Source organism: Alosa alosa, chromosome 18 (assembly GCF_017589495.1).
Source record: "Alosa alosa isolate M-15738 ecotype Scorff River chromosome 18, AALO_Geno_1.1, whole genome shotgun sequence".
Classification (NCBI taxonomy): domain Eukaryota; kingdom Metazoa; phylum Chordata; class Actinopteri; order Clupeiformes; family Clupeidae; genus Alosa; species Alosa alosa.
Window position 1 is genome coordinate 13,140,257 of NC_063206.1, and position 24,239 is coordinate 13,164,495.

Sequence of the window (24,239 nt, forward strand, 5' to 3'; positions counted from 1 at the left end):
GAAAGAGAGACACATACACACACGCACACACACACACACACACACACACACACACACACACACACACACACACACACACACACTCAGACATACACACACATACACTCACCCCTACCTATCATCCTAGTATTATTTCTACTACTGTTTATTCTGTGTTTTGTTTATTCTGTTTATTCTGTTTATTACTGTTTATTCTGTGTTTTGCACATGTTTATACCCACATTGTATGCTATATCTCTATTTTCTTTCTTTTGTGATACTATGGCAACACTGTACCAAATAGACATGCTAATAAAACACCTTTGAATTTGAAGAGAGACAGAAGGAGAGAAAGGTATGGAAAGGGAGGGCAAGGGAGACAGAGAGAGGAAGGAGAGATTGAAACTTGGTTTGGTGCATAATGGGTCCTGTTGAGACTAAAAACAGCAGCCCACATTCACCATCATGTAAACGCACACACGCACGCACACACAAACACACACACACTCACACACACACACACACACACACACATAAACACACACACACACACACACAAACACACACACACACACGCACATGCACACACACACCCCCCACACACACACACCTCCAGACACACACAGACACCTCCGAAAAAGAGAGGGGTAAGATTTGTTGTCCTACTGACCTATCTTTTGGGCACTGTTTTGCCCCTCCTTGTTGCTAATGAAGCAACAGATTGTCAAAAACTCCTCCTCCGTCTCTACCAGCAGCTCAGACAGTCACAACACACACAAAAACCCACATTACTGTGGACGTATTTCACTAACAATTATCTTGAGACTTCCCCACAACAAAACAAGTGTGTGTGTGTGTGTGTGTGTGTGTGTGTGTGTGTTATGTGTATATGTGACTATAAAGCAGAGGAGAGCTGTAGATACATCAAAGGCTTTCGCTCCAGTGTGTGATAGCAGCAACACAAAATGGTGTGTTCAGGCTGTGCTAAGGAATCTCTTGGACAACAAACCCGCAGGCACCGTCACATTCCAGATCTCATAGAGGATTCCACCCATAGCGCACAAATCCCTCAGGCGGGATGGAACGTGCTCATAGAATAGTCTATTTACTTCTATACTCGGTTGACAAGCATGACCCCACTTTAGGCCTAACCCCTGACCTAACCTTTGACCTGACTTCATATTAGCTCTATAGCATTAGCATACAGCATTGCAATGACTACTATTTGATGCAATTGCTCAGAGAGCAAAAGCTTGTAACGGTTTTAGTGCATGGAATGACAGAAAATCCATTGTGATCCATGCACTCCTACTTCATTGCTATGTATTGACCCCAGTTTGTGGATATCTATTCTGTTCCTGCTTGTGCGGATGGCCACAGTGAGCTCTGGAAGTTGTTCAGTGAATGGCAGAAGGTTAGTGAGAGGCTGTTACTTCCTGTGATGACTGGTTTAAGATGACTGGCTGGGATGAGTGAGGTCTTGCCTGAGGGTCGCCCCGATGATGACCCTGTGTGCTCGCTGCTGATGAAGTGGTGACGACCAAGCTGGTTACAAGACAGGCAGCTGGTGGGTTTCTGCAGTCCTGATTGACTTGTGTGTATGTATGTATGTGTGTGTGTGTGTGTGTGTGTGGGGGGGGGGATGTGCAAGAGAGAGTGAGCAAGTCAGTCTGCCGTTGTGTTATGTTGGCTACAGGTGATGAGGTCTGTGATAAGCTGTGGGACGTGTGAGTGGCATGGAGGTGGTGGAGGAGGAGGGGGTTGGGAGGAGGCTGTGTGCGAAACTGTTCCAAAGCACCACACACACACACACACACACACACAGACACACACACACACACACACACACCTGATCCCAAAAGAGTTGCTCTTCACCAATCAAACAAGGGGGTCTCATCTCATCTCCAGTACTCATCTCCAGTACTGAAAATAGCCAGCAAGAATCACACACACACACACTCTATCTCTCTTTCTCTCTCTCTCTCTCTCTCTCTCACACACACGCACACACACTGCAGCATTGCCTGCCTGCCTGCCTGCCTGCCCAGGAGCCCTAGAGAATAAACAGCAGCTCCTGCCTCCCTCTCCTCCTCTCCCCTCCTCCCCTCCTCTCCTCTCTCGTCGGCAGGCGCATGCTTGTTAGCGCAGGCAGCGTGGGCAGGTGATGTTAACCCCTCGCTGCCTCCTCACCACACCGACACCCAGCATGGGTGGAGCCACTACTGATGAACATGCACCATTCGTCGTCACACACAGGGCGGAGGGAATGCCTTTCATGTCTAAGCCTGAGTCCACTGTACAGAACAGACAGGCGACAAACTGTGCAGTGTCAAGCATAATCAGAAAAGACCTGCTTGGGGGAAATGTAAATCACTGGCACTTGTCAAAACACAGCAGCCATCATGGTTAGAAAATGCACAGTGCTCCTGTGGCTAAAAATAAATCATCTACAGGCATCCTATAGCACATACCGTGCATGGGGCCTATCATTTACCCCCATTAACTACAAATCTCTGGATGTATAGAGAGAAATCAGATCATACCCTTCAGCCTGTCATTGTGTATAACAGTCTAGATGATAATCTTGCATCACCTGAATGGTGAATGGTACTCTACCTAGCGAAAACATATATGCTCCAGATGGTTGTATTCACCACTTTACCACCCACTGTTAACACTATCCACAATTGGGTAAGATATACATTTAGTTTACACACACACACACACCTGATCCCAAAAGAGTTGCTCTTCACCAATCAAACAAGGGGGTCTGAAATCTCATCTCCAGTACTGAAAATAGCCAGCAAGAATCACACACACACACACTCTATCTCTCTTTCTCTCTCTCTCTCTCTCTCTCTCTCTCACACACACACGCACACACACTGCAGCATTGCCTGCCTGCCTGCCTGCCTGCCCAGGAGCCCTAGAGAATAAACAGCAGCTCCTGCCTCCCTCTCCTCCTCTCCCCTCCTCCCCTCCTCTCCTCTCTCGTCGGCAGGCGCATGCTTGTTAGCGCAGGCAGCGTGGGCAGGTGATGTTAACCCCTCGCTGCCTCCTCACCACACCGACACCCAGCATGGGTGGAGCCACTACTGATGAACATGCACCATTCGTCGTCACACACAGGGCGGAGGGAATGCCTTTCATGTCTAAGCCTGAGTCCACTGTACAGAACAGACAGACGACAAACTGTGCAGTGTCAAACGCAATCAGAAAGACCTGCTTGGGGAAATGTGGAAATCACTGGCACTTGTCAAAACACAGCAGCCATCATGGTTAGAAAATGCACAGTGCTCCTGTGGCTAAAAATAAATCATCTACAGGCATCCTATAGCACATACCGTGCATGGGGCCTATCATTTACCCCCATTAACTACAAATCTCTGGATGTATAGAGAGAAATCACGATCATACCCTTCAGCCTGTCATTGTGTATAACAGTCTAGATGATAATCTTGCATCACCTGAATGGTGAATGGTACTCTACCTGGCGAAAACATATATGCTCCAGATGGTTGTATTCACCCACTTTACCACCCACTGTTAACACTATCCACAATTGGGTAAGATATACATTTAGTTTAAACAATGCCACAAGCAGTAGTGTGTGTAAAGACTTTGCCAGTACAGTGTCAGTTGTCTGACATAGCTGGAAATGAGTTCATTAAACAGACACTAATATAATAAAGTTAAATATGAGAGCAAACAGCTTTAGTACATGGAATGATAGAGAATCCATTGCATTCAATGCACTGCTATGTTGTTACTATGTACCAGGACCTGGATCTATTAGTGCCAGAGGCAAATGTACTGAACATTTTGCATAATAGAAATCAGCTTTCACATTGCTATTGCTGCAAAATCTCTTTCTCTGCCTCTAGTATTTTCTGTCTCTCTCATGGATTCTCCCTCTATCTTTTTCTGTCTGACACACACACACACAGAAACACACACACAAGACACACTCACACACACACACACACACACACACACACACAATGCTATCTCAATTTATTGTCACTCTCATCTCCATACAAATTTCATTATTTCTAATGGCCCTGCCAATTACCTGCTCCAGTTTCCTCAATTTCTCGCAGCCTCCTGGCTCATCCTTTATTCCTGTTTGGGGAACCATGAGGAGAGGAGAGGAGGAGAGGATGAGAGGAGGAGAGGAGAGCACGGGAAAGGTGAGGAGAGGGTATGAGAAGAGGAGGGTATGAGAAGAGGAGGGTGGTGGGCAAGAGGAGAGGAGAACAAGGAAGGGGAGAAGAGAGGAAGAAAGAGGAGGGTGGAGATGAGAAAAAAATAGAGGAGAGGAAAGGAGAGGAGATGAGAAGAGGAGAGGATGAGAGGAGAGGAGAGGAAATGAGAGGAGAGGAAAGAAGGAGAGGATAGGAGAGTAGGAGAGAGGAGAGAAGAGGATGAGAGGAAAGGAGAGGAGAGAGGAGAGGAGAAGCTTGTCTGCAGCAGGTCTGCAGCAGATCTGAACCTTTCTGGGGAGACTAGTGTGGCACTTAGACAGTGTGTGTGTGTGTGTGTGTGTGTGTGTGTGTGTGTGTGTGTGTGTGTGTGTGTGTGTGTGTCCATGTGAAACAGAAAGAGGGAGGAGGGAGGGCAAAAGCAAAGAAGTAGAAGTGTTCTTGTCTTTTTTATTCTTTTATTCTAATTCTACTACAAGTTTGGGCCTGGTCCTTCAGTGTGACCTTCTCTAAACCTAGAAACGGTGGAATAGATCAAATAGAAATGGTGCTTGTTAGTGTGTACACACTAAACACACACATTTGTCACACACACACACACAAACACACGCACACGCACACACACACACACACACACACACACAGAGAGAGAGAGAGAGAGAGAGAAAGATTTAAAGTTGTATGAGCCCAAAAGTATGAGTCACTCAGCCTCCCCATTGAGACAGCTTGTGAGGCGTGCGTCAGCATGTGAATGGCTCCTGCTCACTCTCTTCTCTTCTCGTTCAGTTCTGTCACAAAAGTCATGATCCACCTGCGTCAGTCACACCTCAGGGACGCACTCCTCCACTGCCCACCTTCCCCCTGCACCCACCCATCACACACACACACACACACACACACACACACACACACACATTCACACACACAAAATAATGCCCGAGGCAGCATATTTCACCCAGCACTATTTCAGGTGTTCTCGTCTCTCTTGCAATTCAATCCGGACCTCTCATATGAAAAAACAACTATATTTGGCCCATGCTAGTCCAGTTCTCTGACTACATTAGGCAGACAAGACTGCTGTAAATCACCTCCCCTCCACTTCACTTTAGCCAGCAGTGAGTGCATCACAAAGTGCCTTGCGCCACTGACGTCTTTGTCCTCGATTACCACGGCCCGTTGAAGACTCTGAGCCACATTTAGCTGCAACGTGATACTTGTCAGACTCAGTGATGAGGTCCTGGAGCCCAATTAACTCGTGTTATAACAATTGCACAACATGAATCTCTGTGTATGTTCAATGTCAGAGTTGCTCTCCTCAAGACCCTCTGCGACATGCGAAATTTAAGGCCTCAGGCACTACCCTAATGACCCGAGAGTCTTGTCACGGTGTCAGTTAACACACCCGACTGGTCAGATCGTCTGTCTCTCCTTTCCCCACTAGCATCAAAATGCAGCAAGTCTGGCAGGTCCAGGAAAATGTAAATGTCCACCATAAAATGTCATGAAAAAAAAAAAATGACTTTTCTGTAATATGTTAGTAAATGATTATGTTATCACCTGTAACAGTATTACTGTTAAAAATGTTTCAATAAATGAATGAATGAATGGGATGGGAACTCCGACTACCGCTGTGACTGTAACTATGTAAAAAAAATGTACCGGAAGTGTTCAAGCAGCACTATTTCAAAATGCGTAACAAAGCCGAGTGCAAGTAGTCCATTGAATGCACTGTGCATAGTGTAGCACGGAGTCCTCTCGCCCCTGTAGAGGCGCTGCACCGCTGTAGGAGAACTGTGCTGCAGGAGGCCGGGAGGAGAAGCTGATACAGGAGCATTTGGGCAGTGTTTCTGCCTATGCCTGGTAATGTGAGACTGACAGTCACGGCCAAGCCCAAAAGAGCAGAGCTTTCACTGTGAAAAATGCCCTCTCTTACCGGCTGCACAAGCAGCATCATCTCTCTCTCTCTCTCTCTCTCTCTCTCTCTCTCTCTCTCTCTCTCTTCTCTTACTCCTTTTCTTCCCATGGTCCGGTTTAGCCATCTAGCCATCTGTTGCCAGAGCTGACCCCAAAGCAACTGCTCCAAATATGCAAAACACAAACTGCTTAGTCCAACCAAAAGCAATCACCTAAGGAACAAACACACACATGCAGAGGGAGAGAGAGAGAGAGAGAGAGAGAGAGAGCAAGAGAGCGAGAGAGAGCATTACTGAGATGGCTCAATGATAAAAATATTTAATGCAAGCACATCAAACATGCATTACAGCCTAGCTCTTCTATCATTACTAATCATGTCAATGCCCTAACACTGGATACGATGCACATTGTATGTGTCAGTGGAAATAAAGTCAAGAAAACAATAAACAAAACAGAGGTGTCCATGTCTAATAGCCACGAGAGATCCATTGAGGCAAGGCACAGCTGCACTAAGCTGTGTGTGTGTGTGTGTGTGTGTGTGTACACGTGCATCCATGTTTGTGTATGTGTGTGTGTGTGTGTGTGTGTGTGTGTGTGTGTGTGTGTGTGTGTGTGTGAGTGTCTGTCTGTAAGTGCGTGTTCACATTAACAACCCACGCCACACCTTTATCACAGAGGGAATGGAAGCTGTCAGACTCATGTAAGTAAAACCCACCTTGCAGACTACAACAGCATGTTGTAGCTTGTGTATGTGTGTGTGTATGTGAGAGAGAGAGAGTAAGAGAGAGAGAGAGAGAAATTATGAAGTGTGTGTGTGTGTGTGTGTGTGTGCGCACGCTGTAAGTGAAATGTTAAAGAACATGGTGGAGCAGGCTGTTCTTGTTCAACTCTGGCAGACATACGGTAGGATGTCATAGCCCTGAAAGATGCAGTCATGATGGAGAGAGGGGGGGGGAGGGGTAGAGAGTTACTGTAGCTCCTCATCTGTCTGCGGCTCATCATATATAATGTAAAGGCTGGAAATGACAAGGACAGCAGTTAGCATGACTCCCTGTGTGATTACCCAGCGTACACCTGTGCCAGGGCGCAGGGTGGGTGAAGGGCGTCCCTTGGCACGCTGCTGATGTTTATTTTATACCTGCTGGCATGTTCCTCCTCTAAGTCACCTCGCTCTGCTCTGCTCTGTTCCGTTCCGTACGGTGGGGCTCCTGCTGTCCGACGGATCAGCACTTCTGCCCTCGCCACGCCCTCTTATTTCCCCAACTCTCTCGCTCTCTCTCTCTCTCACACACACACACACACACACACACACACACACACACACACACACACACACACTTGTTCTTTATCTCTGTAGTCCTAACATTCTGTCTACTCCTCACATTTTAGCACTTCATTTCCAAGGCCTCAATTCTTTGAGGTCTTGTTCAAGCAGGCTTTTTAAACTGTACTTTTGCATTAGACTACCTATCTATCTATGCATCCACCCATCTGTCCATCCATCCATCAATGCCTTTTTCACTATTTATCTATCAAACAGTTCCCCCTGTGATTATTTGATGACAGCCAGGTCAAGGTCAATGAGTCAGCCTCTCATTCATTCCTTCCTCCCTTCTTGTGTCTGTCTCCACATCAACACCAGAGAGATGCTGCATCAGGACCACATCGGGTCCAGACCTGAAGCGGATCAGCCGACTCAGAGCCTGACTGGAACCAGCAGCAGTTCAGGATTCCTAGGATGTCCGAAGGTGCGTTCAAATTAGTAAAGATAGCCGAACGTTCATGAACGTTTGCAAACAGCTTTCTGTTGCATTGAGATGCGAAGGCTCACAAACAGTTTAAGGAGGTAGCTCTCTGTGAACATGCGGGGAGCTGAACGGAGGGTTAACAATTGACATGGAATGTGTACACAAAATAGTTCAAATTGATCTGTTCATAAGGAAACATGTTTGCCTTGAATGTTCTCCTCCGTTCAAGGAATCGGAATGTACCTCAGAAACTCCTCAAGCTCTGCAACCATCCGGCTCCAGCCCCTAGTCTGTGTGCTGAAACTCCATACACACTGACTGCTATATAGTCTGGGGCCCTGGAGTAGCGCCGCTCTGGCTCTGTTTCTTGCCGTGTTCTGTGTGCCGTCGCTGGGATCTGAGGTCAACGAGTGCTGGGTATTCAGCCAGCTGATCTGGAGCTCCGAGAGGCCCAGGGCAGCTTACAGTCTCCCTGGAGAGGGGAGGGGACAGCGGGCTCAGCACTGCTCATGGCGTGCCTCTCATCCTTGAGGATGGAGATCACTCACACATGCAAACATTGAGCCCATACACTCAGACATAGACAAACCGCATGAGCAACACCTGAATGCACACACATACACACTGTATGTTCCCACATATAGAGAATTCCATTTCAAGAGAATTCCATTATCAGCATCATAGTTGGCCCCACAAGGCTTCCGTTTTAACATTCCATATGTTATCTTAATGCAGAGTAAGTAGATTGGGAACCAAGTAGAACGTTCAAGCATTGTTTTTGTTTTTCTTGTTGAAAGGGTCTATAGATAGAGCAGATGTCCACACACTCCCTTCCTTTGCCACCGTAACCTTGACAAACACACAGAACAACATACACACATATCCACACAGCTAAACACACAGCCGATACTGGTGAATGTGGTGGACTTTCACACACAATCCGTTCTCTAACAATACCACAATACAAAGTTATATTTATTGAATATAGGCATTTGTGCCAGGTAGACACACAGCTGTTTTCAAAAAGATGACATGGTTCATGCGATGCCCTTGTAACAAATAAACAGCTGTAGTATAGAAAGGATATCACGCCCAAATGCTGAAGAGTTAATCAAATGATGGATGAAATATATGATATGTATACTGGTATAGACTGTGACTATAAGGGGAAATTGTTCATGTATTTGTGGGTATCCTTCATGAGTGAATGATGCTGAAGCTCAGGTGTCTGTGTAAGAGAATGCAGCCAGGGGGCAAAAACACAGATGCTTCTCTATTTAAAGCATAATTACTTTTGACCCCTCTGCTCTCTCCTTTGCCATTGTTTATCTTACCTTCACTGTTGGTGTGTATCTGTCTATCTATCTGTCTGTCTGTCACACACACACACACACACACACACACACACACACACACACACACACACACACACACACACGTCATGCTCATGATCTCAATTTTCCCACAGCTTCTGGGGTGATAAAGAGAGGGTTAATCTCATTCCTCTGGGCTCCGTGCTCATGTGAAATGGCGGAATGTTCCAGCAGATTAGGTAAAAGCCCCGCTGCCCGCCCGCCTGCCTGTCCACCCGCCGCCATCCGCCCTCTCTCTGCCCCTCTCCTGGGGGCTGATCGATAACTGCCCCCCTTTCCACCTCTCAGCCAGCGAGGAAGGCCAGGGGGGGTTATGGGTAAAGAGCCAAGCGGGTCGGCTCTTTCCAGAGCCTTCCGCCACTCACCTCCTGCCTGAGTTCTCCATCTCCCATCTAAAAACGCCACTGAGCTCCGACGCGCCTCCATCTCCAGACGCATATCAGATTTCACCAGGGACGCACAAATACAGTCTCATGCCAAAGTGGGTTGGACGACTCTGTGTGTGTGTGTGTGTATGTGCGTGTGTGTGTGTGTGTGTGTCTGTGTGTGTGTCTGTGTGTGTGTGAGAGTGGGAGAGGGAGGGGGTCCGGGTAGTAGATAGATATATCCTACATTCTGTGACTAATCGACTGATGATGCCAATAATTTCCCTACTCACTTTAATCCAACTCTCTTTCAACTGTTCAAGGAGGACCAGAGAAGGGAGCCATGCTCAGTGCTCACATCATTGCACATACTGATGAAAAGGAGTGTGAAGGAAAATGCGTTATCTGTAAAGGAACATCCACTGTGTTTCTGCAAATTGCTTTGTTGTTGGTGTTACAGCAGAACTGTAAGTCATGCTGATGCTGTCATGCTGATGTCAGGAGAGACTTCCAATGTGGCATGAATCAGTTGCACAGTCCAAGAAACACTGTGCTGTTACATAAAATGATGAGTAATCTGAAACAGTTTTCCTGAGTCACTGTGGTGTCAATGGCTTGGAAGATGAAATGATCTCTCAGAAGTCAAATGACAGTGCATATCACGTGACTTGCCTCTACTGTTTTACAAGAACACCAATTGGAAGTCATTGTTTGTGTGATTGTAGTGATTGTGGATTTGTGTGAGTACAGCTCACACACAAACACACACATACACACACACACACACGCACAAACACGCACGCACACACACACACACACACACACACACACACACACACACACACACACACACACACACACACACACAACACGCACACACACACACACACACTTTGTTTCATTATGAGAGTGCACATCAAATCCAAGTATTTTTTAGAGAAATCCTTGTGCATATGCATATCTTTAAGTGCAGTCAGGTCTAAACCCTCTCTTTATCTCTGCAGAACACATAAATATGATAAGCCTTTGTTTGTTTTTAACTTTGCCTTACTCTATATTTGACACAATATTATTTTATGCTTGGCATGATGTCACCAACTTTTTATTGTTAACCACAAGTAATCTTGTCCCATGAGATTGGAAATGCCAAAAGACACCATTGTCTGATGACAGCATGTAAAAAAGTCAGTTGAGGACCAACCCTTTTATTTCTTTTCTAGTTGAGAGCAAAGTTACAGTAAAACACCTACAAATTGAAAAGCACTCTCCCAAACTCAACTGTAATATCAACCTTTTCATGCTGTGATACCACTGTTATATGGCTGTAACTGGCACTAGAGACTGTAAGCAATCAGGGGTTCAGCATATCTAAAGGAATGGTCAGACTGGCTGGTTGTCTTGTTGGGGAAAAGTGACTGCAGCCTGGACCTCTCCTGTTCCTCACACCGTGAGATATCAACACCAAAACCAGGATGTTTGAGAAAAGATATTCAACATGACTGGAGATGACAACAGACAGACACGTTGCTAAGACGCACTGAAGTAGTCCCTTTAGGACAACTTACCATAGTGTCTTCGACGCAGCGTCTCGTTCCCTCATTCGGGGAATCATGGTTACCTGGTAACCTAGGCGTTTCCACATGTTACCCTGCTGTTCATTGAGCTCCACTGGCTAACCTTAACAGCTGATTCAAGTCAGTAATGCTTGCCTGCAAAGTGATTGCTGGGTTTGCTCCCACTTGCTTGAATGCTCTCATAAAGGCTAATGTTACCCCTCAACCACTTGCTTTCCTCCCCACACACACAGCAATCCATACTTTTTGCATGTGTATTTCCCCAATGGTGGAACGAACTACCAAGCTCTTGAAGACCCCTCTGAGAGTATCTCCTCTCCTAACACATCTAACAACCCAATACAGCTAACATGCATTTACCATGCACTTCCCTTCTTCTGGATCTTTCTACCTCCTTCTCCTTCTTATGGTCAGATTCTCTCCCATGGAAAAGTGGTGGGCAGAAATGCCCCTGCTCTAAGCACCAAGGCCAATGCATAACCTCTCTCCACATTCATTAGCCTGATTTGTCATCATCCTTCTCAAACAGAGCTTACAAACTATACCAACCATTCAGCAATCACATTCTCCCCTCCCAGGCTGCTCTACTGCACTTAAGCTCGAAACAACAAGGGATATTTATTAACAACTTATGTAAGGGAATGCTGGTCGTTCAATCACGCTGGAAAATATTGAATAAAAAATATAACCCATCTTAGATGACATTTTACCTGCTTTGAAAGCCGGCAGTGGGCGAGGTTTGCACAGGAGCCGCAGGGTTTTTGTGTATGGTTGGTCTGCACAGACTACAGACTAAATGACATCATTCCAAACAAATTCAGCTCATGAACACAAGCAATTATCCCAGCAGAGTTACAAGTCAAGGGCCATGTTATGCATACTCTACAAGGGGCTTCTGACTGCACCAGTAATTTCCATACGACAGTATTTCAGTTCTTATCTTTTTGAGACATTCACATCGACACAACACAATAGGAATATGTTTTGAAGGGGTTTCTGTCAATGCAAATCTGTTTCTGTCACGCAAATAAAATCAGCAAAAAGATATCCTCCAGTGTGCGATGTATACTCTTTGTTGGGGTTTCTGCCAATATTGAGACAAATGCTACATACAGTAGGCTTCCTTTATTCTTCACATAAGACCAGGGACCTATGAAATACATTTACAATTGCTTCTGCAGGTTCTGTAATCTTATGATTCACCTTATGATTCACATTTCAGCACGGACATAGCAAGTCATCTTTGGCTCCATGGATTTCTTTTGAATGCATCGTTTTATTTCAAGGTCGATCTACACTCTGCAGAATTGTACCATTTCTGTCTAAATATATGGGTAGTTTACCAGCAACAGTTCATATTATTGCACCTTTGCTCCACTGCATTTATGGTGAGATGGATAATATTTAAGAACAGCTCCAGCAAAGATCCAGCAAAGCACAGCATTGTTCCTTTATGAGAGAACCAATTTCCATAAGAAAACAAAAAGCCGCAGCAAACAAAAATCGTTTCTGTTCCTTGTAATTTTCTCACAGATCCCATCTAAAGAGCAAGACCAAAGAGATAAATAGATATTTGGTAAGGGAGGCGATAGAGGGAGGAAAAATCAAGTCACAGCTAAACATCAAAACAACAGCTCAGAATAACAACCGAGAATGGCTCAGCCTCCAAATTAAATTACTGCAAATAGCCAAAACAGTGTAGCGTCACATCGGCCCTGAATTGTGACGGAAGCGCACGAACCATGAAGCATGAACAGCTAGTGGGGTTTGTTCTGTGTCACATTACCAATGCAAATATCTCACCGCTTTGGCATTATTCATTATTCACGGCAGCATCACTGACAGAGGCCAGAGCTGATAGACGTTTTCAAGCTTCTCCACAACAACAACAACAACATCCGACTTCTGCGGAGGACAGACGGACGGAGAGCTGTTCCCGAAGACTGGCCTCTGGGCCTGCCCCTAGGGTTACACAAGTCCACTTAGTGTCGAAGATGTAGGACGGGCAGCGAAGTGCTTTCAAGGTCATGGCCAGCGTCCTTTCCACTGTGAAATATCTGATCTGACCGTGAATGGCCCTCCCTGGGGTGAAGACAGTGGGGGGAAGTGGGTTGGGGGTTGTGTGCTGTGTGGAGGAATAGGGAAGCTGGTGTCCAGAGGGACTGTGATATGGGTCGAGAGCCCTTTGCCTGGCCCTAAGAGAGAGAGAGAAAGAGAGAGTCCTCTGGTGCAGTGTGTCTCTCTCTCTCTGTGTGTGTGTGTGCGTGTGTGTGTATGTGCTTGTATGTTCATTTGAGCCTGGTGTGGCTGTATTGGGTGTTCTGTTTTTATCTGGGAAAGGACATCAGTTGGTACTCAGTTAGCTGATTAATCTTGACCCAAATTCCACCCCTGACATCTATCAGACACTGTGATATGGTAAAACACACACACACACACACACACACACACACACACACACACACACACACATTTTAGATTACAGTTTTTCTCAGTCGCTTTGGTGCTTTTCTCAGATCAGAATGAAAATTCTCATAACTATTAGTTCAACCTCCACAACATTTAGTCATTTGTGCACATCATAGTAGCAATTTCTCCTTCCTTTGAACAAATTGCAAATGCTTTTGAACATGTATCATTTGCTTTGTCATGTCAGTCAAAATGAACTATACTTATGGATGCTGAATAGTCGTTCCTAATAAAACTAATAGTCTTCATTTCATTTCAGTCTTCGAGTCATTACATACAAAATTGGTGAACTAGTTATCAAATTATGTCACAAATGCTGTAGAATTGCAAAGACCATATACAGTAAAACTGTGAAACGTACATTTTCAGTGTCTTGTACTCACTTACTCCCCTAACTACAGCAATTTGTAACTTTACTGTAGTTTATAAATGGCTGTACAAGTACTGTATAGTGCTGTCTTGAGCATTTTCAGGTGTCACAGAGTTCTGACCTTTTTTTGCATGGGAAAACACTGAAAGCATAAACTGTCATAATGAAAACATGACAAAGCCATTTGACTATCTTGTTCATAAACGATGATGTCAAGACTTCTCGTTTTGATGACACTGGCAGTTTCATTGACATGAATATGTGCTTTTGAGGAATGGATAATCCATTTTGAGCAAGTGACGTGCTTTTGCAGGTTATTCACTAGGTTTTGCAGTTTGCACTAATTGTTTTGAGAAATGCACTAACTGCTGTGCAAATGTGAGTAGTGATGTGAGTAAAGCACCAGAAAAAGCGACTGAGGAAACCTGTAACCAGTGTACACCACCATAGCTGAGCCTGTCATAACAGACTAATCCAGTGTAGAGAGTTTGCATGACCCAATCCTGATTCCACCTCTGGTTCAGCATCAAAGCCCTCAGTCTCTGAGCGAGTTCCACTGAAGCCACCATAGAGCAAGCTACAGCAGATGCATCTCCACATCTATTGCACCTTCATTAGGTCTAATGCAATCAGAAAACGCTTAATGTGCCGTCTCCGTGACTAATGTCTGACCTGCTGCACCTACTGGCCCTGCGCCTTCTTCTTCCTCGTCTTCTTCACACGGCCCGTCTTGCATAATTTAGCAAACTGGGCGTGGGAAACTTCCAGACCCATATAAGTTAATTAAGGCCATTTGTTAAGGTGCCAGGGGCTTGCAGGCATGATTCCATGGGAAAGGTGGCATTGGGACCGTGTGTCGGCAAGCTTCACTTTAAATGGGCTGTAAACATTAGCCGTTGGAGAGGGACGCTTTGTGTGGTATGGTTTTATAGCTGAGTTTGTACTGGAAATATGTGCTAGTTGGCATTGCTGACTCTGGCTTCTGGAAGTGATGTGGTGGTGGAGGGAGGTGGGGTGGTGGTGGTGGGTGGGTGGGGGTGTAATGCAGATTAACATCAATTCCAAATTGCTTTGTTTGGATGTGCTTTTTGCGAGCTAGCATTATTACATGTTTCATTTCACCACACAGGATAGCTCATTTAGGCTAACGACAATCGCAGCTCCAGCAGTATAAACAGCCGGCCTTTTGGAAAATGGACCCCTCCAATGAGAAATGATGTGGAGAAGGGGATGTGTGTGTGTGGTGGGGGAGAAATCTGTCTGTCAAAGCCCTCTTAAGAGATAATCCTACCCGACTGGTCATGGGCAGCATGGACATACTGTAATTCCCTCTTCAGTGCTGTTCTGATTTTGGCAGAGGTCAGGGGAGAGGGTCACATAACAGAACACTGCATAGATAGATAGACATAGATAGATAGATAGATGGATGGATAGATAGATAAATGGATGGATAGATAGATAAATGGATGGCTAGATTAAGACAAAGGATATTTCAGAGTATTTAGGTAGAAAGGAGGATAAAAAAGAAAAGGTAAACTCATCATGTGACAGTGATGTAACATTCCATCTCTAATGTACCACACACAATTCTACACTGTTCCGTTTGCCTGCTCTCGTCTGTGTGCAAACTATGACATAACAAAGCCTAATTCACCAAAACCACCAGTGCGCTCAGGATTGGACTGGTCTCACTGACAGAACTGATTTCATTTGCAGTTTGGTAGAGGGGATGTCATGGGGGGAATACCCTGAGGCAGAAGTCTGCGGGTGTGTGTGTGTGTGTGTGTGTGTGTGTGTGTGAGCTGTTCTAAAACACACAAAGTGAGAATGTGTTGCCCTGCTTGTCCTTGTCTGGGCTCCGGAACCGAGTTCCAGTCCTCAACATGCCACGCTGCCCACACCTGTCATGCAAGCTCGGGCTCGGGGGCTTTGAGGCAAAGGGCAGCTAGTCACGACGAGGAAGCCGTGACTGTCTTCGGGCGAGACAGGTGCGTCTGTGACCCTGGCAAGCACAGGCTAGCACTGCTTGCTAGCACTGCTAGCATCAGTGCTTTTGCTAACGGCATCCAGGCACAGAAAGGCAGCGAAATCTCTACAAAATGGAGTTCTACCAACACAAATGGGGGAACGGGTTATATCATACATTTTCTTTAAAAGTGAGACTATAAGATAGCTTGAGATGAAGAGTCGAAGAGAGATGATGAGATGTGTTAGGAACAAGAAGCCGGAATGTATCTGTGTGTCTGTGGTGAAGAGACAAATGTATGAAATGTGTGTGTGTGTGTGTGTGTGTGTGTGTGTGTGTGTGTGTGTGTGTGTGTGTGTGTGTGTGTGTGTGTGTGTGTGAACTGCATGTGTGAGAATAAAAGAAGAGAAGGACAGAGGAGACAGTACGGTGCCAAGCACTGGCCTCTCCTGCAGTCTCCGTCCTCGTTAGCTAGGCGGTGTCACAGAGGTCAACGGACACCAGACAGGAGTATCCATCTCACAGCAAACCGCCTGTGCTCCCCGCCTTACACTGAAAAGGGACCTCTGTTCTACCCAGAAGCATCCAGAACACAAGATCACCAGTACTCTGAAGAGCTCAGACAGATGGTGTAAGAATGCCTGTCCTTTTAATTCACTCCCAAATTATCTTGTTACAGATAAGAACCTAAAGTGCATTTTTCTAGAATCATCTAAAAAGCTGCTCTATCTTCTCTCGGGTTAGAGGATTCAAGTGTTAATTAGGCACCATTATAACACCTTTAAACGCAGAGTAAGGCAAACAGGGCCGCGGTGCCAGTGAAGCGACTCAGCACTTCTCTAGTCCAAGAAATCATTAGCAGCCTACTGCTGGAGAGAAAACCACACACCGGGTGACGGTACACTGCCCACTGCCCCTGTCCACTTGCTTTTTAGTGCTTTCCCTCTGTTTCTCACACACACGGCCACAAAGTCTCTCTCTTGCGCACTCTCTCTCTCTCTCTCTCTCTCTCTCTCTCTCTCTCTCTCTCTCTCTCTCTCTCTCAGGCAGCTCAGGCACACACACACACAGATCTCTGCTCATCTACAGCGTGAAAAGAATATCAAGGTCTGAGCAGACACTGGCTATGGCTTTGCACCGGAGCCTGATCAGTATACTAATGGAGCTCATTAGCATGAGTTGTATCAGACATCAGACATTAGACATGACCGCAGTATTGAGGACACTTCCATTACACACAAATGGCCATTTCCTGGGAGAACATTCAGATTGCCAACAGCACTAGAAAAGGAGTACGCTATCAAGGTCACAGTTAATGGTGGATATCATCTCTTTCATAATTATTAGAATATGTCTATCAACATGTCTATAAAACAGCTGTTATTAAAAGACCTTCCTTCATATTTGTCTATGATCTGTTCTGCTAAACATCAAATGTCTCACTGTAACTTGTGAAATAATGTGTTGATTTAGTACAATTTAGTAGAGTGAAAGAATCCAGCTGTGCTATGTGGTGTACTCCAGGGACTGTCTGTCTGTCTGTGTGTGTGTGTGTGTGTGTGTGTGTGTGTGTGTGTGTGTGTGTTATGTGTCTGACTCATCCCCATACATATGCACATGGGTTACCTACATTGTCACCAGACACCCTGAGAGAAACAGTCCTTGGGACTGTTCTGTACCTGAAAGAGCATGAGTGCAGGAGAGAAAGAGAAAAATAGAGAGAGAGAGAGAGAGAGAAGATGAAGTAAAGGTACAGGTAGAGGGACAGATAGGCAGACAGACAAACAGACAGACAGACAGACAGACAGAGCACAGTGGTTCCCTCTCTGCAAACCACTAAAGAGATTCGAGAAAAGTCCCCATGTATCAGCCACGTCTGTTGTCCTTCACTCACCTGGGAGCCTTTGGTAAAAACAGTGGTGTCCATTCCTGGTCTTGGAGGGCTGCAGTGTCCCCGGGCTTAGTTGTGCCTCTGCTCATAATGGCTTAGCTCCCGTCCCTGACCACACGGATCGGATGAGTGGTTCCCCTCTCCTGGCCTTTTCCCCCAAAGCGCAACGGGAAAAAATGGATCCCAGGGTGTTTGTGAATGAGAGGCTGGTTCAACGTTGACCAACGAACGCCTGCAGAAAACTGTGTCCCTCCAGGACCAAGACTTGACACCACCGGTCTGCACCCAATAGCTCAGGATTTGCTCGAGCCAGACACTAAAACATTTAGCTTCACTGATTTGACTCGGTTGCCATTCCGAAATACAGGAGCAACAAAATGAGTTCAATTAAGAGCAAAATTGGATTTGAATGCAATGGATTAGTGCCTGGCTGGATGGCAAGACTGCAGACTCCTATAAGGCCCCCTGTTTTGAATTTTTCCAGGTCAGTCATTGCCGATGTTTTGCCAAAAGGCTGCATATTTGTACAGACACGCGGTCGCGTTTCAGCACGTATAAAAAACAGAGCTACAGCAGGCTCCAGTCTGACCCACCATTCATGCCGTTGTAGAGACCCCGGTGATGGGGCGACATCTCCTCTCCTCCCTGCCTCTTGTGGACCATCTCTCTGCCGGGGCTGCCAAACTTGCCGTGCTCCGGGCTGGCCCCGAAGTGGTGGCGGATGGACTCGGGACTCCCGGAGATCACGCGTCCCTTCTGTAGGTGCTCGGGCGTGCCCGTCACCACCTGCTTGCCGTCGGGGCTGCTGCAGACGACGCTGCCCATGCTCCCCCGGTGGTGCTTCTTGAAGAGCTCGGGGCTGCCGGGACACACCTGGCCGGACACCAGCAGGTGCGGGTGCTTGGAGTACTGCTCGGGGCTGCCGCGGGGGGCCAGGCCCGCCTTGCCGCCGCCACCGTGGTGATGTTTCTCTGGGCTGAGGCCGCGGAGGAGCTTGTGGTCAGGGCTCGAGAGGGAGCCACAGCGGGGCCGGCACACCTGGGGCAAGGTGTGGGCCGCGTACTCCGGGCTGCTGCTCCTCCGCCGGCCTGGCCGGTCACCGCCGCCGCCGTCCGTGCCTGGGTCCTCCCCGCCTCCCGGTGCCAGCCCGGGCCGCAGCTTGTGCAGGTGGTGGTCGGGGCTGCCGGTGCCTGTGTGACCCGTGCTGGCCAGCAGCTGCTGCTTGTGGTGCAGGTGGTCAGGGCTGTCGGTGCTGCCGGCGCTGGACGTACTGCTGCCGTCGCCCACGTCTCTTAGCAGGCCCGGCGCCGTCGCATGCGACAGGCTGCTCTGGCTGTCGATGGAGCTCCGGCACCCCGCCGCGCCTGGCCCTCCTCCGCCCAGCAAGCTTCCCTGCTGTCCCCCCAGGCCTCCCCCGACACCACCACCACCTCCACCTCCTCCTTTCTCCTCGTCCAGCATGAGACAGAGCTCCTTGAGCTCCAGGTTCTCCTTGATCACCTCCTCCTGCCGCTGCTCCAGCTCTTTGAGCTTCTGCAAGTAGAGCGTCACCTCCTTGCGCATGATGCCAGCACTGTAACGGCCCAGGCGCTGCCACTCGCGTGACACCTTCTTGCCTTTCTGACGGTCATCGTCCAGGAAGCAGCAGAGGTCACGCAGCTCCTGGTTGTCCTCCTGCAGCTTCTGGTTGATATCCTTCAATTGCAGGAAGTGCCAATGAGACAAGCATCGTCAAACAGACAGATATATCCTTAGTTTAGCAATATAGTTGTAGTCTGAGTGAGTCTGCAACTGGGCATCAAGAGTCCCCACCTACTGATATTACCTGCTCTGTCTATCTGTCTTTGCATAGCTAATGCTAAATAATGTGCTGGGAGAAATCCATTAATTTTATTTATTTTTTGGACAAACTTACGCAAAGGCTTTAAGATTTCTATCCATATCTACATGGCTCTTTTACGATTGGTGGAGATTCCATCTGACCAATTACCAGTGCTGCACTGTCACGGCGTTACACTCATTTGTCTAACTAACCTACACAGTTACTCTACCTTCTAATCCATATTCCATGGGTAGTCAGTGAAAATTCAAATACATTTTTGGGGGGAGTGAGGTCGCTGTCTTGTTCACTTATGCATAAAATTACTACAAAGCATGTAAACTGTACAACTTTTGCACGGTAAACGGATTAAATTATTTTCGTCCTGATCTCAAGAGCAACAAGTGTGTCTTTCCTTGCGCATAGCTAGATAATTTTACCGGAGAGGGTAATTAAGACCTTTTCATGAACAGAAAATGAACCTTTAACACACACGAAGGCTTTAAATGTGTGATTTAGGCACGAACATCTGTGACAATGTCTTTACAACGTTACCTGTAGGCTAGCATGTGCATAATAGTTCTATAAAAAATCATCATCCATCGGTATATGAAAGCCGAGGCAATGGGAATATCACTAGGTAAGAAATATTGCCACATGCACAACTATCTTGACAATGCATGACTTAGCACTTTCTTCAACCTATTTCTATTTATTAGAGTTAAGGCTACCGTGGAGTGTTGGGTGTCCTCGTATGCTCTGGGCGCGTCTTACCTTCAACCCGCGGATCTCGTTCAGATGCTGCTGAAGCCTTCGGTTCACTTCTCGGATGAGGTTACCGTGGTCCAGGATGGCACTCATTTTCTCGCCTTCGGCTCTCCTCAACCGGCGAACTAATTCCTCTTTACTCCACTTCATTAAATCCTCATCTGACAGTTTAGAAAGGTCCTCGGACTGACTTTCTGTGTTCTTCGCCATTGCCGCCTGGTGCTGAGGCTGCGTTGGCTTCTCCATCGGCACAAACTTACTTGACACCTGAAAAAGTGCAGCGGCAGAACGGAAGCAAACTGCCCAACCCTCTCGCCCGCTCTCAGCCAAAATGCCCTCTTTCCGATGGCCGGTGAAAATGGCTACAACATGGTCAATCTCTTTGCGCTATCCATTCCGCCTCCTAAAAATGAAATAAAGCCAAATGCTGAGAGACTTGCCCTAAATCAGCACCTTTTCCAAATGGGTTAGCAGCCCGTCTCTGGGAGACCCACTCGCCGACTTCAGCACCGCAAGTGAGCATGCCTTCCCACACCGTGTCCACTCCGTACGGTGGCGCGGCCCCTTAGTGCATGCATGGACAGACGCAGAGGACTGGCTGCTGAAGCACCGCTGCTCTTAACAGAAAGTGCAACGGAGCGATTCGGCAGAGTGGCTGACTCGTGGTATAACGCTCTCTCTCACACTCTCTCTCTCTCTCTCTTTCTCACACACACGCACTGAGTGATTTGGGAATTAAGGAATGAATACTTGTAAACTAGCGACACCTGCTGTGTGTAGCACTAAATGGAGGGTGTACAGAAAGTGTTTCATATTTGTGTTAATTATTGTAGAGATGTAAAAAAACATTTGTAGACTATGAGATATTTTAAGTAGGTAGATCAATGCTGTCTTACTGATAACATTTATCTAATACAGAGTACAGTGTAGCCTACTTTAGAGGATGCTAATAGACAGTCCTTATGTGAAATCCTCATATAAGCCCTCAGAAGATATGTTGCAATTAAATTTAGGCTACAGTTTATTAAAATGATTAGGTGTTTTATGTTACTGAATGTTTTATAAATATAAGACGATTCCAGGTATGCCCACATCACGGATGACGTCGACTACACCAAACACAGACCCACCACTTTACACCAGAGGATGGAGCTCACAAGCAAATGTCAGATCGCATTAAATGCCAGCTTCTTATCAAACACCATCCAATAGTTATGGTTTATGGGATTTGGCAGACACTTAAAATGGCATGATGACCACAGACATTCCTTTATCCCTATCTGAGAACATAAAGTAACAGGAATTGTGAAATACGAAGTCGTTATTTCACAAATTTTCACAAAAGATAATTCTTCCTAGATTATGTAAAATTATCTGTGAGTTATCTCAGCTCCATAATCAACTTTACTATAGTTTCACTGAATTCTATAAATGAATTATAGCTCATGTTTTCCATAATGTTTCAATATTTTTGGTACATTTACACACATGTGACTTTTCGAGAGGGAGAGAGAGAGAGAGACTCTTATTTCACACCAGTTACCAAAGTCACCAAACTTGTTTGTCCACCAGTCTGCATATGTGTGGCTACTGAAAGGACAAGCTGAGTCAAGGATCTGTTCCCGACACCTTCAGTCAGCCTGCCAGACCAGCTGCAACAACATCAGAAAGCAGGTAAAATGATGCATTTGTTTGCAGTCTATGTTCTAACATGTTTGCACTCTTGACTTTGGATTGATTTTACTGACAAGTTTTGTCTACCAACAATTTGCAATAATAGTTTTGGAAAAGTTATTTTAGTTTCTCATATTTCCTTATCCAATTCTCATGAAATATTAACAATTATAGCTGAGAAACAGGGATGGGCAGTATTTATGATACATGTATTTGAAATACGTATTTGAAATACAAAATACTATTTTGTCATTTGTATTTTATTGAGTTGAAGAAAATGGCCTTGCATTTTCTAGCAAAATACTTTATAGGTGCATTTTTGTAGTTTAAAAATACTGCCAAATATTTTAGGTAAAAACAATACTTTTGGTGATGTGATGACATCATCAAAGTGCAAAAATGTAGCCTCTGATTGTATAGTATAGTATAGAGTCTTTATTGGCCTCTGAAGCAGCCTGGTCATGCAGTAACAATGTCAGAGACATGTCTCCACTTTGCACCACTTGACAAGTTCAGTTGTGACTTTTTGAGTGGATCTCTGATAGAGTATTGAGATATAGGTCAGCATAGTTGATTTGTTGGCTGTTTGTAGGTTTATGGCATGTCTCATAGGCATCAAAATAAAACATTGTGTATTCATCCATTTTGTCTATTCATATCATCAGTGTACAGTATGCTGATATTTTCACATGATGCTTTTAAAATAGTTTTCCCCTTAATCTATTATCAAATCTCTTTCTTTTATGCTCAGGCAGTTCCAGGAACCTGTGTGACGATGACATTCCAGGGACTTTTAGCTGTGTGGACTCTCTGTCTGGTTTGTGTGAGAGGCTGGGATGCTCCATGGTTCTGTCATGGGTACGACTGCCCTGAGTTCACAGATATTCATACCAATGAGGTAAAACTGTTCACAATCACAATAGCCAGTAAAGGACAATCTGCATGGTTTTATCATTCAAACTGGCCTTTTGACTATGCCTGTGCTGTGTTTCATAGGCACTTATGGAATAATAAAATGTGTAACATGTGGGCCATTGTTTTTACACCTTGACCTGTGAAATTGGCATAAAGATGGTAGCCTATACATTTTTTATTTTCAAACAAGGACTTTGAAGAACGCTTCTACAACGCTTCTCATTGGATCACCATAGACGTCGCCATCCCTAACAAAGAGGAAGTTAAAAAAGCGCTTTGGACACTCTATTATTACAGCAAAGGAGAAAATGAAGAAAGTAAGAGTTATCTGTTAATAATCATATATATGATTGAACAAGAGAACACACTAATTTCCTCAGTCTTTGTGTGTGCAATATGTTCTGACATCTGAGATGAGTGTTATGAGACTGTCCCTTTGCTGTATTTGAACAGAGGCCAATGTAGACCTGCCATGGCCTAGGATTATCCTGGTGGAGGGGGATGGCGATGAGAAACATGGGTCTGTGTCCTGGCCAGTTCCTCCAGAAACCCATCTGCCCAAACCTAATGATGCCACCATCAAGGAGACGGACATACCCGCTGGCACAGTTTATGTCAGGTATGAGTCTTCACCCAGGAACTAGTCTGTCTATCTACCTGTCTACCTATCTATCTATCTATCTATCTATCTATCTATCTATCTATGTTTGAGTGTTTTTCCATTCACTAATGCAGACCTTATCAACACTGTCACCTCACGTTTTCCTTCCTCTCCCCTATTCTGTCTTGCTCTTGATTAGGAGCTTTGGTGGGGTGGCATCTGAAGCTGATGCCTATGATAATGTAGATCATCTGAAGGCTTCTCTTGAGGCTGCAGGGAAGAGTTTCAACCCAGATAGGTTTTTGGCAGCTGGGTATGACCCCCTCATACGACTGTTCAACAGACACAATGAGGTCTGGCTCTTTGCTGACTAAGAGACGCTGCACTATAAATTCCTAAAATGTTAGGCAAGGAAAGGTAAAGAAACAAGACTTCAAAGTAAGTTTAATCTAACTGTTTGTGGTTTGTGACTGCTAAATAAAACACTGTCATTCAACATAGTAGGTTATCTAAAATGAACACTGTAGTTGTGGTTTCCTTATATCAGCATTGCCAGTCATGCTGACTTACTATGATGTTCATTATGGATAATAAAATGAATCTCCTTGAAA

General features: G+C 45.7%; 2 protein-coding genes across 3 annotated transcripts in view; one reads left to right on the forward strand and one right to left on the reverse strand.

The window, feature by feature from the left end:
* The window catches only part of ccdc85a (coiled-coil domain containing 85A), a 37,207-nt gene extending 16,140 nt beyond the window's left edge, over positions 1 to 21,067 (reverse strand). The window contains exons 1-2 of one of the 2 annotated variants that reach the window (XR_007196449.1): positions 20,445 to 21,067; positions 17,855 to 19,546 (exon numbers count right to left, since the gene is read on the reverse strand). Coding sequence is in view for 1 of the 2 variants with exons in the window: in XM_048268896.1 (XP_048124853.1) it covers positions 18,445 to 19,546; positions 20,445 to 20,684 (1,342 nt within the window). In the remaining variant the exon portion in view is untranslated. The remainder of the gene's footprint in view (positions 1 to 17,854; positions 19,547 to 20,444) is intronic. The other variant, XM_048268896.1, reaches the window with a different exon arrangement.
* Positions 21,068 to 21,952: 885 nt separating this feature from the next.
* Positions 21,953 to 24,239, forward strand: LOC125311682 (heme-binding protein 1-like). Its single transcript, XM_048269955.1, has 5 exons — positions 21,953 to 22,112; positions 22,864 to 23,010; positions 23,218 to 23,344; positions 23,481 to 23,646; positions 23,828 to 24,239. Exons 2-5 carry the CDS (start codon positions 22,888 to 22,890, stop codon positions 24,000 to 24,002), a joined length of 591 nt encoding a protein of 196 aa, XP_048125912.1. The 5' UTR covers positions 21,953 to 22,112; positions 22,864 to 22,887; the 3' UTR covers positions 24,003 to 24,239.

Excerpts from the sequence above, each read along its gene's own strand:
- LOC125311682 (XM_048269955.1), top strand. The coding sequence starts at position 22,888 with ATGACATTCCAGGGACTTTTAGCTGTGTGGACTCTCTGTCTGGTTTGT. Across the intron at positions 23,345-23,480 it reads CAAAGGAGAAAATGAAGAAA|AGGCCAATGTAGACCTGCCA; the intron begins GTAAGAGTTATC and ends GTATTTGAACAG. Across the intron at positions 23,647-23,827 it reads GCTGGCACAGTTTATGTCAG|GAGCTTTGGTGGGGTGGCAT; the intron begins GTATGAGTCTTC and ends GCTCTTGATTAG.